The sequence below is a fragment of the Mercurialis annua genome, linkage group LG3 (assembly GCF_937616625.2).
Source record: "Mercurialis annua linkage group LG3, ddMerAnnu1.2, whole genome shotgun sequence".
NCBI lineage: Eukaryota > Viridiplantae > Streptophyta > Magnoliopsida > Malpighiales > Euphorbiaceae > Mercurialis > Mercurialis annua.
In genome coordinates this window covers 1,247,764-1,263,006 of record NC_065572.1, presented here as the reverse complement: position 1 = coordinate 1,263,006, position 15,243 = coordinate 1,247,764, and the positions used below count along the sequence as shown (strand labels likewise).

At 31.1% G+C, this 15,243-nt stretch overlaps 3 protein-coding genes across 3 annotated transcripts; 1 reads left to right on the top strand and 2 right to left on the bottom strand.

Moving 5' to 3' along the window:
* The first annotated feature begins 292 nt into the window (after positions 1-292).
* On the top strand, positions 293-2,695 carry LOC126671361 (galactinol synthase 2-like). Its single transcript, XM_050365132.2, has 3 exons — positions 293-719; positions 1,431-1,886; positions 2,198-2,695. The coding sequence occupies exons 1-3, from the start codon at positions 384-386 to the stop codon at positions 2,420-2,422; spliced, it is 1,017 nt and encodes a 338-aa protein (XP_050221089.1). The 5' UTR covers positions 293-383; the 3' UTR covers positions 2,423-2,695.
* Positions 2,696-3,861: 1,166 nt separating this feature from the next.
* Positions 3,862-6,466, bottom strand: LOC126674266 (ADP-ribosylation factor). Its single transcript, XM_050368691.2, has 7 exons — positions 6,359-6,466; positions 5,888-6,048; positions 5,732-5,802; positions 4,679-4,798; positions 4,462-4,580; positions 4,288-4,369; positions 3,862-4,033 (listed from the first exon to the last, which is right to left on the bottom strand). Exons 2-7 carry the CDS (start codon positions 6,033-6,035, stop codon positions 4,028-4,030), a joined length of 546 nt encoding a protein of 181 aa, XP_050224648.1. The 5' UTR covers positions 6,036-6,048; positions 6,359-6,466; the 3' UTR covers positions 3,862-4,027.
* Positions 6,467-7,833: 1,367 nt separating this feature from the next.
* On the bottom strand, positions 7,834-11,312 carry LOC126674866 (WAT1-related protein At1g09380). The gene is made up of 7 exons (XM_050369393.2): positions 11,025-11,312; positions 9,907-9,969; positions 9,328-9,444; positions 8,963-9,215; positions 8,734-8,892; positions 8,499-8,650; positions 7,834-8,276 (listed from the first exon to the last, which is right to left on the bottom strand). The coding sequence occupies exons 1-7, from the start codon at positions 11,204-11,206 to the stop codon at positions 8,090-8,092; spliced, it is 1,113 nt and encodes a 370-aa protein (XP_050225350.1). The 5' UTR covers positions 11,207-11,312; the 3' UTR covers positions 7,834-8,089.
* Positions 11,313-15,243: the final 3,931 nt, after the last annotated feature.

The window sequence follows — 15,243 nt, the reverse complement described above, 5'->3', positions numbered from 1 at the left end:
TTGCACCGTCCAATCCAAGGATATAGTAGCTTATTAGCCGTTGGATCTAAACATAACGCCACATGTATAAACGTCGACATAAGAGCAACAAAACGTCGTCGTATGCAACAAATATAATATTCTCATTTAGTAATAGTGAGTGAAGACCATCTACATTCTACTACAAGATTCTTCAACGTAATAAAATTTCATTTTCAATTATTAAATTTTGCACTATCACTAAATCTATTTGGACCCACTTTATTTAATTAACCATATAATAAACCCTATAAATACCACCCTACCATTAGTCCAAAATTCATCAAGCAGCGAAAGCATTCAAAAAACATATTTTCAATCAAATTTGCATACCATTTTCTTTAATTTAGTGAAAGTTAATTACTATGGCTCCTGAGCTAATTAGTGCTAATCTTGTTGCTAATCCCAACTCATTAGCTAAGCAAGCTAGTATATCTAGTTGTGCATATGTGACTTTTTTGGCTGGTAATGGGGATTATGTGAAAGGTGTTGTGGGTTTAGCCAAAGGGTTAAGGAAGGTTAAGAGTAAGTACCCATTAGTGGTGGCTATCTTGCCGGATGTGCCGGAGGATCACCGGAAAATATTGGTTTCTCAAGGGTGTATTGTGAAGGAAATTGAGCCTGTTTATCCACCGGAAAATCAGACTCAATTTGCCATGGCTTATTATGTCATCAATTACTCCAAGCTTCGTATTTGGGAGGTATGTTTTTTTAGTTCAAAGTTTTAGTCCTAGCCAATCAATATTAAACTTTTTTTCACCCTTTTAAAAAGTTTAATTTACTTTTTGGTTATAATTGTAGCTTAAAGTTCAAGTCTTCTTGCAAAATTTAAATTTTAGATTAAAGTTTGTTTCTTTTTAGAAAATTAAAATTTTGAAAACCAAAATCACTCAAAATTATTTAATTTTTTATTTATTATTCAATCTTTTGAAAATGTCAATTTTGCCATTACGATAGATACATACTCTTTTTTTATAAAATAAATGAAACTTTTTTTTTTGTTTGACAAACGTTTACTCTACATGTTAGCAGGACATAATTTAGATATTCATTTTTAATTCAGCCAACTGCCCCGATGAGTCGCCGAAAACCTCTAAAGGATTCTGCAAGAGTTTTGCCAACCAGGCCAAAGCACTCTGGCACTTTTAAATTTATTTAAATTTTTAGGTTCATCAATTGTGATTTAATTTTGATAGGTATATTTCGATTAGATTTGATATAATTAGTTTAATTTTTTTTATAAATATATATTTGCTTAAAATTAGATCAAAATTGTCGTTTTTTAAATTGAAATCATAAATAAAAAAATTCAAAAAAGTTTTTTAAAAAATAGTGAGTAGGCCAATTTTAGATTAAAGTTTGCATCTTTCTACAAAATTATGTACTAAGAATTGAATCTTTTTTAATTTCAGTTTGTGGAGTATAGCAAGATGATATACTTAGACGGAGACATTCAAGTATTCGACAACATAGACCATCTCTTCGACTTACAAGACGGTTACTTTTACGCTGTAATGGATTGTTTTTGCGAGAAAACATGGAGCCACTCACCACAATACCAAATAGGTTACTGCCAGCAGTGTCCCGACAGAGTGACATGGCCTGCTGACATGGGTCCTAAGCCTCCACTTTATTTCAATGCTGGCATGTTCGTTTATGAGCCTAATCTGTCCACGTATGATGATCTGCTGACCGCTGTGAAGAACTCAACTCCTACACTTTTTGCTGAGCAGGATTTCTTGAATGTGTTCTTTAAGGATGTTTATAGGCCAATTCCTCCGGTTTATAACCTTGTTTTGGCTATGTTATGGCGTCACCCGGAGAACATTGAGCTTGACAAGGTCAAAGTTGTGCATTATTGTGCTGCTGTAAGTATCAAGAGCTTGATCGTAGAATAACCGAACTGAAACGACAAATTTAGTTTGATTTGGTTCGATATTATTAAAAAAAGTATTGATAATTTCTTTTAGCGCTTTAAGCACGTTGGTAAAAATATTTACCAATCATTGCATCGTTTCGTTTATTATAGAACTGTTAAAACAACATCATTTGATACAAAAATTGAGTCAAAAATGTTGAAAAATAAATTTAGTTTGATTTAATTTAAAAGTAAATAGTTATTTAGCTCGATTCGATTTGAATGCACACTTTTAACTTTATTTTAATGGTGTATTTTTAGGGCTCGAAGCCGTGGAGGTATACCGGAGAAGAAGAGAACATGGATAGAGAAGACATCAGGATGCTGGTGAAGAAATGGTGGGAAATCTATGAAGATGAGTCATTAGACTACCACAACACTATCGGTGGCGGCGGTGTAGCTGAAGGTGGTGGTGTGCAGCCGTTCTTGGCAGCTCTATCGGAGGCTGGAGTCGTCCACTATGTGACTGCTCCGTCTGCCGCTTGATTGGTGGTTGTGACGTGGAGTATATGATCAAGTTAAATACTAGAGTGCAACTTATAAGTTATAATTTGTATAGAATATAATTAAGGTTTGCTTTAGATACAAGAAAGACAATTGTTTTTTTTATTTTTATTCAGGTTTATGAAACCTCCATGTATAATTAAATGGAGGGTGGTTTTATTTTGGGTTTGAGGAGGACCTTTTATCCCTCCTTGTAATACTTTTCTTAGTTACTTCACAAATTAATACAAACATAATTCGGAGTGTTTTTTTTAACTTTTTTTGTGTTCGTCTCTCACTACTTAATGCTAAAATTTATTCGAATGTCGAATTTTTCTTTATATTTACCAAGATGTGGAATCATTTGTCATTCACTTCGAAAAATACGTTTTAATGGTGGGTCACTCATTATCGAAAAGCATCTCTAACAAAAGGGTAATGCATTTCTAATATTAAGCACTAAGTTTTACAACATTCACTTACTCCCGTCTATCTAATTTAGCATCAGAGTGTTTTTAAGTGACATCCTATACAGTTTCAAATGAAAAAAGAAAAAGAAAAAGTAACATCTTTAAATTTTTTGTGTGCAGGAGATCACCTATGAAAGACTAAGTCAAAAATTAACATTTGGTGTGTTGAACGAATAACAAACCTCATTTTTTTAAGTTTATTGTCAAGGAGGATTGGTGGAAAAGTAAAATCAGAGTTCAACCTTTTCCCTCCAACTCAAGAGGAAGAGGCGACCACTAATCTAAGTCAAGACAAGACCCAACTGGTGATCCAATGCGAAACTCGACATTAGAACCTATAATCTTATGACTGTGTTTGGTTCATAAAATGAAATAGAAAATCTATTTCATTTATTTTTTACTTTTTGAGAGTAGTTATTTCACAAAATCATGAAATAACAATTCCATAAAATTACTATTCAACTAAAATGAGGAATAATTATTCAATACAGTATAATTATTCTATTTCGGACCTATTTCATGAACTAAACATGGCCTATATGGTTTACACGGCTTTGTCTCAGTTCAAAAATCAACCTAAGACATTAAACAAAACACGATGAGGATATATCTTTTTTGACATTGGGATGGTGAAGTAGGAGAAAGAGAAACTGAGATCAAGTTTCTACCCTTATAAGTTGACATTTGTGAAATTTAATCAGATGACATGTTTAAACTATTTAGTATTTACAACTAACAAAGGTGCAATTGGTAGGTATTATGTCAAAAATAATAAAAATAAGCTGAAATTGGTATGCATTATTGTAATTGGTATGCATGTCATGGTTTTCAAAAAACATGCGGGTTTTCAGTTCAAGGTTACAGAGGAAATATACTTCGCCGCTTTAACTATAATAAAATTCTAGCATGCATTTCAATACGAAAATTTACACACGGAACCCCAATCCAAATTAGGGCATCAAGAGATGGATATGAAAAGTAAATAATGAATTATTTAACATCTACAAAAGAAATTTGCCAATTTATATTACAAAAGCAATATCTAAGACAAATACATCCTCTCAGCAGTTACAGGATAAGAAATCCAGACACCAAATAAAAAATGCAAGCAAAAAACTTGTAGATATCAACCCATGTCTTATGCCTGCAACAGGAAAAAAATCAAAATAAGGTCCAGCACAATACAATTATCATAAGGAATCATGTTATAATTAGGGTGGTAATTACTATAGCCAAATTCTATTGCCCGCTATTTTTTTTTTTAAAAAAGGTAACGGGTTATTGAAATCCAAGGGGTAATAGTGATTTTTCAAAATTGTAGATGAAACAGTAATTCAGACTTCAACTCGAGGATTATTAATAATTTATCACTTTAAATTATTATTACTGCAAACTAACCTTGTTAGCAATATTGTTGGAGAGCCAGTCAAGCCCTTCGTAAAGACCTTCACCAGAAGTGGCACATGTGCTCTGGATATACCTGCAGCAGATGGAATTATGATCAGTTAATACCGGTCTTTCAAGAAAGAGCTATCAATCTATCACAAATTATGGAGTTGTTTGACACAATACCAATGGCGTTGACGAAGTGAGTGGAGGCCTAGCTTATCAGTAATTTCAGCAGCATTCATGGCATTGGGAAGATCTTGCTTGTTAGCGAATACAAGCAGCACAGCATCCCTCAATTCATCCTAAATAGAAATAGAACATTTAAACATGCTCAACAAACCATTCTTTAACCCAACAATATTTGCTACTTGAATCAAGTCTTCAAAAGTCGAGCACCTACCTCATTCAACATGCGGTGCAGCTCATCTCGAGCCTCAACTACACGGTCACGATCATTACTGTCAACCACAAAAATCAGTCCTTGTGTGTTCTGAAAGTAATGTCTCCATAAAGGACGAATCTGCCACACCAGACAAACAAGTGTCATAAACAGGAGCATCAAGAAAACAAAGGCAGAATCAAAGTAACTATAAATCATAAACCATCAAGATAGAACATAGAAGTAACAAAGAGGACATATATAATAAACACCATTGATAACCATAGAAGAGAAAAAGACACAACAGCTTCACAAAGTAAGAATTTAAATGTTACAGTGCCAATGGAAAGAGACAGATGAACCAGCATAAGATATGTGCCACAACATGCTTGTCGCGTGCTGACAGCACTAGGCCATCTATAAGCACATTGAATAACGACTTAAGACCACAAATAAAATAAAAAACAGAAGAACTGTCCGCCACAGCAAGCATAACCATCCTCACTCAATTAATCTAAGGAATAATTCAAAACAAGCTATGGAACAAGTCAATTTAGCTTATGATTATGTTGCGTGCTGACAAGAAACAGTTAATCAGCACAAGACCGTCAATAAGCACAAAATAATAAACAAAAGAACTGTCTGCCAGAGCATGCATAACCATCCTCACTCAATCTGAGGAAAAATTCAAAACAAGCTATGGAACAAATCAATTTAGCTTATGATAATGTTGCGTGCTGATGAGAAACAATTAATCAGCACAAGACCGTCAATAAGCACAAAATACAAACAAGTGCAATCACCAATAAAAACAAGCTCATGCTTTAGAAATAATTAAACGTGTATGCCACTCAACTGATGGTTTTCACTCAAATAGTAAATGAAAATCCAAAACATTGAGCGGCCAAAGTTGTAGCTTATGATTTTGTTGCGTGCTAACGGGGCAAATCTGATCAGCACAGGACCGTCCATAAGCACAACATACAATATCCTAATTATAGCAGTCATGTAAATTACTATCACATTTTAAAATACTAAATCACAGAGAAACAGTAAGATTATTTATATTTATACCTTGTCCTGGCCTCCGACATCCCACACAGTGAAGCTAATGTTCTTATATTCAACGGTTTCCACATTAAACCCTTTAAAAAAAACATCAGTCATAATTAAACTAAAATTATTATGAAATGCACATTCTACATAATTTGAATAAGGTTCGTCAAATACCGATAGTAGGAATAGTCGTGACGATCTCTCCGAGCTTGAGCTTATACAAAATGGTGGTCTTACCAGCCGCATCGAGACCTACCATGAGTATTCTCATCTCCTTCTTGGCAAAAAGCCGACTGAACAGCTTCGTAAACGAAAGCCCCATCTTCTTGTCTCACCTGCATTATTCAAACACCAAATCCAATCCATTACATTAAAACAACACCTAAAACTTTTAAAATAAAACACTAAAATATATATATGAAAAAGAATACAGATGAGATCTAAAAACTAATGTATCAGATCTGTGTCAAATAGGAGCAAATCAAGAATCAAGATCCATAAACTTTGAAATAAATCAAATAAATACATTTGAATCGAAATACTGTGCAATTAGATCCAGATCTGAATCAAGATCTAGAACAACAAACAAATTCAGGTAAAAATGATGAATTAAAATGACGAGTGAGAGCCGTAGATCTAACTTACAGGAAGAACCAAGAGGAGCAGGAATCGAAATGGAGAAAATGACGGTAAATTGGAAAATGAGGCATACAGTTTGTTGCTGATATTTAAAGAAGCCTGGGGTAACGGCCGTTTTTAACGGCGTTTAAATTGTCGTCGTCATTTTGAAACTATAGGGTTTGTTTTGTTTTTTGAATAAAATAGGCAGAAAGTTAAAAATAATACTTCAAGTTATTCAAAAGAGTAAATAAGCCATTTTAATTTTTAAATTGTGCAAATAAATCTCACAATTGAAAAACATCACAGAAACAACGAAATTTTGAGGGTTGAGTGTTCATAAAAAATATATGAAGGGGCTTAAGTACTCTCTAAATAAAAAGCTTTTTTGCACCATTTGAAAATATTAAGGGCTCAAGTTGTCAAGAAAAAACTTAAAAAGCTAATATGTTCTTTTTGAATAATTTGAAGTTCTTTTTTTTGCCTTCAGCCAATAAAATATATAGTTATGTATAAATATGTATTTTCTTTTATTTTTTATGTCTAACAATGTGAAATTATAAATAATAAACTTAAGTTATAACTTGACCTCTTAACTTGTAAATAATGACTATATAAATTTATTTTATGGGCAAATCAGTCATGAAATTGGTGATTATGGGCAATTAGTCCCATTTTCAAAAATTAACTTTCAATCTAAAGGTGCAGATTGCCAATTCAGAGGACAATTAGCTTACAAGTTGAGTTGGGAAATTGCCAAAAATAAGACTAATTGCAATAATTATTAAATTTGTGACTGATATGCCCATAAAATTAATTTATGTGTTAATTATTCATACTTAAGTTGTAAATAATAGTATATGTATTTCAGAGTAATTTTATAGCAATATTTGTGGTGTTGCAGTGACTAGCCTATCTTCTTCAAATTGTGTTAGCCAATTGAGAGATTCTTATGTAGACTCAGTCTACCACGTCATCCGTGGACTAACCTACTATATTATGACACGTCATTCAAATAGTGGCACTATCGTAATTTTGTTTAATACTTATTTACACTTTTGAATAGTAATATTACGATAATGTCATTATTTTAAAGACGTGTCATAATGTGATAGGTTTAGTCCATGCATTACACGGTTAACTGAATTTACTTAAGAATTTCTCATGATGCAAGTATGCTACTCAGGTTAGCTGTATTCTCGGTTTGAACCGAAAGAGCCAAAAGAATTAAATCGAACCAAATTGTTTATATATTATGTAAATGAATTTGGTATTTTAATTTGAAAATGTAAGTGAAATTTTGTGCGCTCGAACCAAACCGGAAAAAAAATTGTTGTATAATATCGGCCAAGTAGATGCGATTTATCTATTTGATTTCTGCACACCTCTGCTTTGAAGGATGCGGTAGAGTGAAGTGAGGTGGTAGTGAGTCAATTGGGTGAGTCCTAATACTAGCTTACAATATTTTATGTTGCTAAAATGTTTTTGAGATAACTTCCCCATGGAATGATAATCAAGTCTTTTTTATAAGAAAAACTTGCAATTACACCCTCAAGAGGTCACTCTGCTTTGAGTAGGGTACACCTCAAACAAAAACATTAATCTAATTTAGTTAACAACTCAAAACAAATTGAAGCCTCTTCTTCTCCTAGCTAGATGATACAACATGGTACACATTTGATAGCTTTCAAATAAAATCAAAGGCTGTTGTTCATTCAGTCTTTACTACAAGACTGAAAAAGTACATAATTGCTCCTTTCACTTTGCAACAACACCATTTTTGCCATTTGAAATTGCAGGAAGCTGCAATTCAAGGTCACCTTTTTCTTCTTTTTCAAAAGATTTGAATACTTCCATGTCTTCAATACTCTTCGCTTTTACTTCCTTCTCTTTCCCCCACAGAACCGCGTAAAGTCCCGCGACAATCATAGCCGATCCTATCACACTGAATCCAAACACGATTTTCAATTTAGTACCTTTTTGATACAATTTGGTTAATTGTTATTTCAGGCGATATTGCTTCTAACATGGCAATCAAGAGTGTGGATATTCTTTTAATATCGCTCACTTCAGTTGTCACGTCAGATTCATTGCAATGTACGACCATATGCATTTAACCGATTTATTTAAATGAATATTTTGACGAATGAGATAAATAAATACATACGTTCCGAGGTATAATTTCTCGCGGAGAAGCGCCCAACTAAGAACCGCGACAATAACAAGCAACAAAGGGCTAAAGACCGACACATAGAGTGCTCCTTTCTTTTGAATACTCCACGAAGTAAGCGAAAATGCTAGAGCAGAACATACAATTGCCTGAAAATTAATTCACAAATTAATATCTTAGCATATTACAAAACTCTAGCATTAATAAAATAGCTAAACTAATTAAAACATACTGCGTAAAGGGCTGCAATAAGCCGGCCAGGGGAGCGTAACGACCATTGAGATAGTTCATGATTAGCACCGACACCGATGAGTACACACTCAATGCTGCCCATGAAACACATCAACAATGTGCTTGTGTATGGAGCCGGGAATGCTTCGCTTACTTTCGCCTGTAAAGTATCAAATTAGTCCTTGAACTTATAAAATCGACTGAAATTCGTCTCAATTGACAATTATTACCTGGATTGTGAACCAGACTGCCCAACAAACAGCACTGGCCATGATAAATACAGGGCCTAAAATGAAACTTGACTTTGAAGCAGAAGAATCGGAATCTCCAGATTGATCTGCGTATTTCCAGTGAATGCTAGATTCACCAATATTAATCATGGGTCCATGATAAAACGACAACAGCATTGCACCTCCGACACATATACTTGTTCCTAATAACTTAGCTTGACCAGAAAGTTTCTTGATTCCAACAGCTTCTTGTCTAAATCAAGATTAAAATTAAGAATTTTTTTTTTTTTAGTAATTTCGAACAAATTTGAATGTGATAACAAGTAATTTTTCAAGAAGAAATTAGATTAGAAAAAATTCAAAACCTGAGGAGGACTGCAAGGATAAAAGTGACAGCAGGGAGAATATTGGTGAGTGCACATCCAATTGTTGGGGAGGAATTTTGTAGCCCAATGAAGTAAAATACCTGGTTTCCAGTTACCCTGCATATTTTTACTTACATTAACATATGTAAAATTTTAATTCCGTGGCCGAACACGGTTCAATTGGTTTAACCAGTTCAATTAACGGTTCAACTAATTAAATAAAAAATTAAATATATTATTACAACATATGTGATATATGTCGTTTCCCAGAATAACTATAAATAATACATAATTTTTTTGGTTAAAAAATTAATACTAAATGGATCACACTTTAATTTACAGTTTTTATAAATTAACTGGTGTAACGATTTCTGATTTTAGTAGGTTTTTTTCTGTTTAAAAAGTTAAATATATTTTTATTTTTTTGATAAGGAAGAATTGAACCAGACTGATTTTTGATTTTCGGTCGAACCGAAGGCCGTTCCAGTTTGGTTCTTAAAACAGTGCAAAAACACTTAATTATGCCGGTTTGCCATAACATTTAATGTTTGTAACAATGAAAGAACTGTAATTAATTACCCAGTAAGGGAACAAATGAAAATCTGGATGAGCAGTGGCTTGGTAATCTTGGGTCTTGTTTTCCTGCAATAAAATTAATCAAATGAAAAATTAAGCTTAATTAATCTAATAGTATTAATTAGGTAGCCACAGTGTCTGCATACTTCAGGGCTATACTATGATGAGGTGCACCAATTTTAAAGTGAGCAGACAAAAGGCAGCCATGCATGGCTTTGAGAACAGAGAGGAGTGATCAGCAGCTTTACATAGAAAAATGCCAAATCAGAGCCTTAACATAAATTCTTTCAGTAACTATTTTTCAGGCTCTGACTCATTAATTAATTTTTACATTTATTTTACTTTTGTTAAATTTATTTGGATTTACTTGGGGGAGAAGATAATAAACAAGAAGGTGTACCAAATTAATTTTATTTGGGATTGATAGAATCATAGAAGTTCAATTTTTTTTTTTTGATAATTAATCATAGAAGTTCAATTTCCTATTTTTTGGGTGGTAAAAAAGAAACCACAAAATCAAATCAGCAAAGGGTTAAAAGAGTTGGTACAAAAAAAAAACGGTATTAAATTGTTTTAGGTTTGTACTAGTTCCTGGAATTAAAAAAGGAACTAGTAAAAGTTTATAAAAAGCTAAGACATTCAAAAAGTTTAGTTTACCAAATGATATACTAAAGTGTAACTGATTTATACAAAGGCTTACAAAAGTTAAAGATTATTCAATAAGATTCAAAATCAATATTTAATTTGCTCAATTCACCTAACAATTTCTTGAATGTCTAAAACAAAAACACCATAAATACTCTCTTTAAACGTTACAAAGAACAAAAAGAATCAAGAAAATTTATAAGTAGCAGCCTCTATATTTTTTCCATTGTCATGTAAGATAAAATCTCCATTAAAAAATTCTCTCCAAAAAGCATTTTTAACCTATATGTGCAGAAGTAGAGATTCCATGCATTTTGAGCAGTATTATTATAATAGTACTCTACATGCAAAACTTGGTGTAAACAGTAAATTCTTGAAACTAAACCCACTTTACACAGTGCAGTTTCTTGATTTCAAGAAAATTTTCAAGAAAAGATCCGATTCTGTCAATAAATTTCAAGAATAAACAAACTTACCGTTCAAAGAAATACGCAAAAGGAATGATAGCAATGGTGGCAAAGATTTGACGATAAGAAACAAGAACAAGAGGTTTCATTCCAGCATCCATAGCAAGTTTAGAAGTAATATTCATCCCTGCAAATCCAAACTGCACAATAACCATAGCCAAGAACGGAAAAAGATCATTCACCACGTCCATTATCTCCCTCTCTTTTTCTTGATTTTCGTTTCTTGAATATCAGTGTATATATTTCAAGAAAACTATGAGTTTTCAGAGAGAAAGATAATGGGGAGTGAATGTTTTGAAACCAAGAAAATATGGATAGATATATAGAGGGAAAATGGTGAGTGCTGATAATTAATTTAATATTATTTGGGGTGCAAAACAGAAAGTATAGAAACGGTTCAAGAAATCTTGGTAACACTTGTGGTTTGGCATGGACCGAAAATGGTTGCCATTTAGAGATGTATGCAAATTATAATAAAGTGACTTTGAGATTTGTCTCGTCGTGTGTAAATATGATTGCCAGCTCCGATTAGCATTCACTAAAACTATTCCATTTTTTGTTTTGGAAATGTCACCCATTTTCCCGTAGATCCGGACCCTCTCCTTGTGTTGTTTTGGTTAGTGCTACATATCAGATTCCATATACTTTCACTGATTTTGTTGCTTTATGATATGTATGATGTAGCATATACTTTGAAGGGAAATGAGGTATTTGTGGAAATTATTTGATAATTCCAAGGGTTAGTTAAAGTGGTAAGCGGCTTGTATCGCTTAAGTAAAGTTTTGAATTCGAGCCTTGTGAATGCAGATCCGAGTTAGCTAGTCAAAGTGAAGTCTTGTAAACGGATGGGCACCAAAAAAAAAGATAAATGGAATTGATTATAAATTTTTAGCAAAAGAAAATACTCTCTTTATACCAAAATGGCAATATCATCTAGACACACATACATGAATTTAACAAAATACTTTTTTAAGTTAATAGCAAAATCAGTCATTAATACTTTTAAGTTAATACTTTTTGTTGGTGCATTTTGTAAGTTGATTAGTTTTATTTGTTTTGCATAACTATCAAAAATGACATTTATACTATACTAGTTTTTTTGGCCACGTGCTACGCACGTGAACGATATCTATATAATCCGTTATTTAATATTATAATTGTATATTTTTTTAATAATATATTATTATTTAAATTTTATTAGACTTGTATTTTTTTTATTTATTTTTATTTAATTATTTTATAAAATTTTAATATTTTTATTAGAAATGTAAACAAATTAGAATTAAGCAATAGATTTAATTTTTGATATTGTTGTTATTAAAAAATGATAATATGATTGAAGAAAATTTATATTATTTTTCATAGTAAATAACTAATAAATATAAAAAATATCAAAGTTTTAACACAAATATTATAATATGATTATTTAATATTAATGAAACTCGCCATATTCTTTTAGGATTAGGAATTTAACCATAATGATAGTTGTTGCACAATTCCTTTTAGGATTAGGAATTTAATACATAATGATAGCTACTGCGATAATTATTTTTAATATGTTTCCTTTATGGATTAGGAATGTCATTTTTCTATTTGTTAAGCACAAATATTCTTATATGTCACAATTAGGAATAAAATATGTAGAGGGTATATTTGTCCGTGAATGGAAGTGTTCCCCCCGCGAATACAATTTTATATTTGTTATAGATTGAGTATGAAATAATTAATTTATTAGAGGGTAACTATATTTATTTATTAGGATTATATAAGAATTTTAATTTTCAAAAAAATTATTTAAAATTAAAGACATCATATAATTTAAATAATAAGGTGGTCTATTATTTAATTATAAATGGAGGGAGTAATATCTATTATGAATTTTTAATTATAATAATGTGGTCCAATAGTTTTACGTTTTGAATTAATTGTCTTCAAATAGCAAATAAAATAAATAAATTTATATGTGCAATTCAACGTTTTATATTATTTATATTGTGAGTTAGTCCATATTTACAGAAAAAAATATAAATTATTTGATAATGAAATAGAAATTTTGATGTTCGGGTGTATTTTCTAATTTCTTGACAAAATTGACTTAAAAATAGAAAATCTGATATTAAAATAATTTTTTACAACATTGAATTGATAATTTCATATACCTGTAAATTTTTCTTTAATTATAAATAATTTTCATTAAATACAAACTAATTAATTTTGTCATAATTGTAGATATATTAATCCATTTTATTTTTATAAAACTTCGAAAGACTAAATAAATTTTGTTCAATTTTTGTCCAAGATTTTATGGATTTATCTTTTAATATCATATTCATTTCAGTTTTATTTTTAAAATATAATTCGTATTTAAATAACTTAGCTTTTATAAAATCATTTTGATTAATTATGAGCAATTCATTCATCAAAAAAGATTATGAACAATTAAAACTCCAAAAAAAAAAATTAAAGACAATAATTGCCCAAAAACATTTAGAGAAAATGGAAGATCAACCAATAATCCCACCAAGTTTTGTTTGACACTGTTGCATATCCAACGTTTTAAGTCATTACAGATCTGTATCTTTCACTCTTTTCTTTTTCTTCACAATTATTGTTAGATCTTTTAATTATTTAATTAATTAATTAAGATTATCTCTTTTGGCAGCATTTCTTTCAGGTTAGCAAATAGCAATTGCATTATGCGTAATTTGTTGTTTGCATGCCCTTTTATTTTACTTTGACCTTCTTTAAAGATTATGCGGCCAACGAACTCATTAAAACCAAAATTAGAAAAGGAAGATTGATTAAATTAAACTAATTAATGGTGGTTGGTTTATTATTATTTTCTCTTATTTAATGTACTCGTCTGATTTTCTGAGCTAGAAATGTGCATCCGTTGATTCGATTACTAAACCGATTCTATTCATCCTAACCAAACGGTTTTTGTCTCTTACAAAAAACTGAAACGATAGAAAAAATGAATATTTTGGTTCGGTTCTTTCGATGATATTTTATATAAGTCGTAATGCGCGACGGTTGTAACATGGTGGTCATGTGTTCGAATCCCGCCAGATTTGTTTTTAAATTAAACAAGAAAAAGAGAGTTTTACAATGTAAAAATCGAATTCTTTCTTCTGGAGAAGGGCAACAACTTACTTCGGGCGTTAATTGTTTTAATTTTTTCATTTTAATTGAACTGAACATCTCACGAGTCAAATCAAGTTCATATTTTTAGTTTTGTCCGAGTTAATATTTATTAAATTATTCAACATTTATAACTTGAATCCGAGACTTGTTATTAGAAAAAGCGACCAATAAAAAATAGTATAAGCGCTGGATAACAAACTGTTAGGTCGTGGATTCAAATACTTTCACAAACGCTCTCCCTCCTTAATTATATAGTATAAAAAAACGTCTTTGTCACTCCGTTCCGAATCGATTTTATTATTAAATTAGAATGAGTTTGGAAATTGCATGGATTAGTGCGTTTGTTGTTAGGCTAAGTAGCAAGTAACGTAGACGCATGTAAGGGATTCGTGGGTAGTGGTAGTAATACGTATTGCATTATTATTCATATTTGGTGGATTTGCCTTTGCTTTCTCCTTCTTTTTAGCCTCATTTTAGTGGGCTGCTTTTTTTCTTATTTTTGTCCAAATCCTTCCATGTCACCTTTATTTATTTCTTCACCATTCCCATAATCTACCACCTTCTTATTGTATGAGTTACAACAATTATTGAGAATTGATCAATCATGAGTTCATCAACAAGTTATAACTACAATCTCATATATTATATGCAATATGCCATTTTTGTCTATTTTTTTAATTTATAAATATTTTATTTAGTATTACAATAAGTTAATTTTGTTGTAGTGCAATCGTATATTTTTAAAAATTAATTACTATCAACTCACATGAGTTTAGGTTACAAGCTAATTATTTAAAAAAAAATAGATATTAGATAACTAAAAGTTTATTTATAAGGAACTTTCAGCTACATATAATTAAAATATAAGAAAAACAATAATTATTTATAATACAGAGTGATATTATAAGTATGATCTAAATTCAGAAGTATAAAAACTATACGCCTAATGTCTTAAAAAAATCCCGACCTTTTAGCCCCTTTTCAATCATACTCTGACGTTGAAAATTTGTCAATTTTACCCTATTTTGCATTTTTGTGTTTCAATTGTACCTTGAAAAATTAAATTAACGTCTTTTGCATTTGG

Excerpts from the sequence above, each read along its gene's own strand:
- LOC126674266 (XM_050368691.2), bottom strand. The coding sequence starts at position 6,035 with ATGGGGCTTTCGTTTACGAAGCTGTTCAGTCGGCTTTTTGCCAAGAAG. Across the intron at positions 4,581-4,678 it reads TGCACCGCATGTTGAATGAG|GATGAATTGAGGGATGCTGT; the intron begins GTAGGTGCTCGA and ends ATTTCTATTTAG. Across the intron at positions 4,370-4,461 it reads TCACTTCGTCAACGCCATTG|GTATATCCAGAGCACATGTG; the intron begins GTATTGTGTCAA and ends CATCTGCTGCAG.
- LOC126674866 (XM_050369393.2), bottom strand. The coding sequence starts at position 11,206 with ATGGACGTGGTGAATGATCTTTTTCCGTTCTTGGCTATGGTTATTGTG. Across the intron at positions 9,445-9,906 it reads TTCATTTGTTCCCTTACTGG|GGTAACTGGAAACCAGGTAT; the intron begins GTAATTAATTAC and ends AAAAATATGCAG. Across the intron at positions 8,893-8,962 it reads CAGTCTGGTTCACAATCCAG|GCGAAAGTAAGCGAAGCATT; the intron begins GTAATAATTGTC and ends GATACTTTACAG.
- LOC126671361 (XM_050365132.2), top strand. The coding sequence starts at position 384 with ATGGCTCCTGAGCTAATTAGTGCTAATCTTGTTGCTAATCCCAACTCA. Across the intron at positions 720-1,430 it reads CCAAGCTTCGTATTTGGGAG|TTTGTGGAGTATAGCAAGAT; the intron begins GTATGTTTTTTT and ends TTTTAATTTCAG. Across the intron at positions 1,887-2,197 it reads TTGTGCATTATTGTGCTGCT|GGCTCGAAGCCGTGGAGGTA; the intron begins GTAAGTATCAAG and ends GTGTATTTTTAG.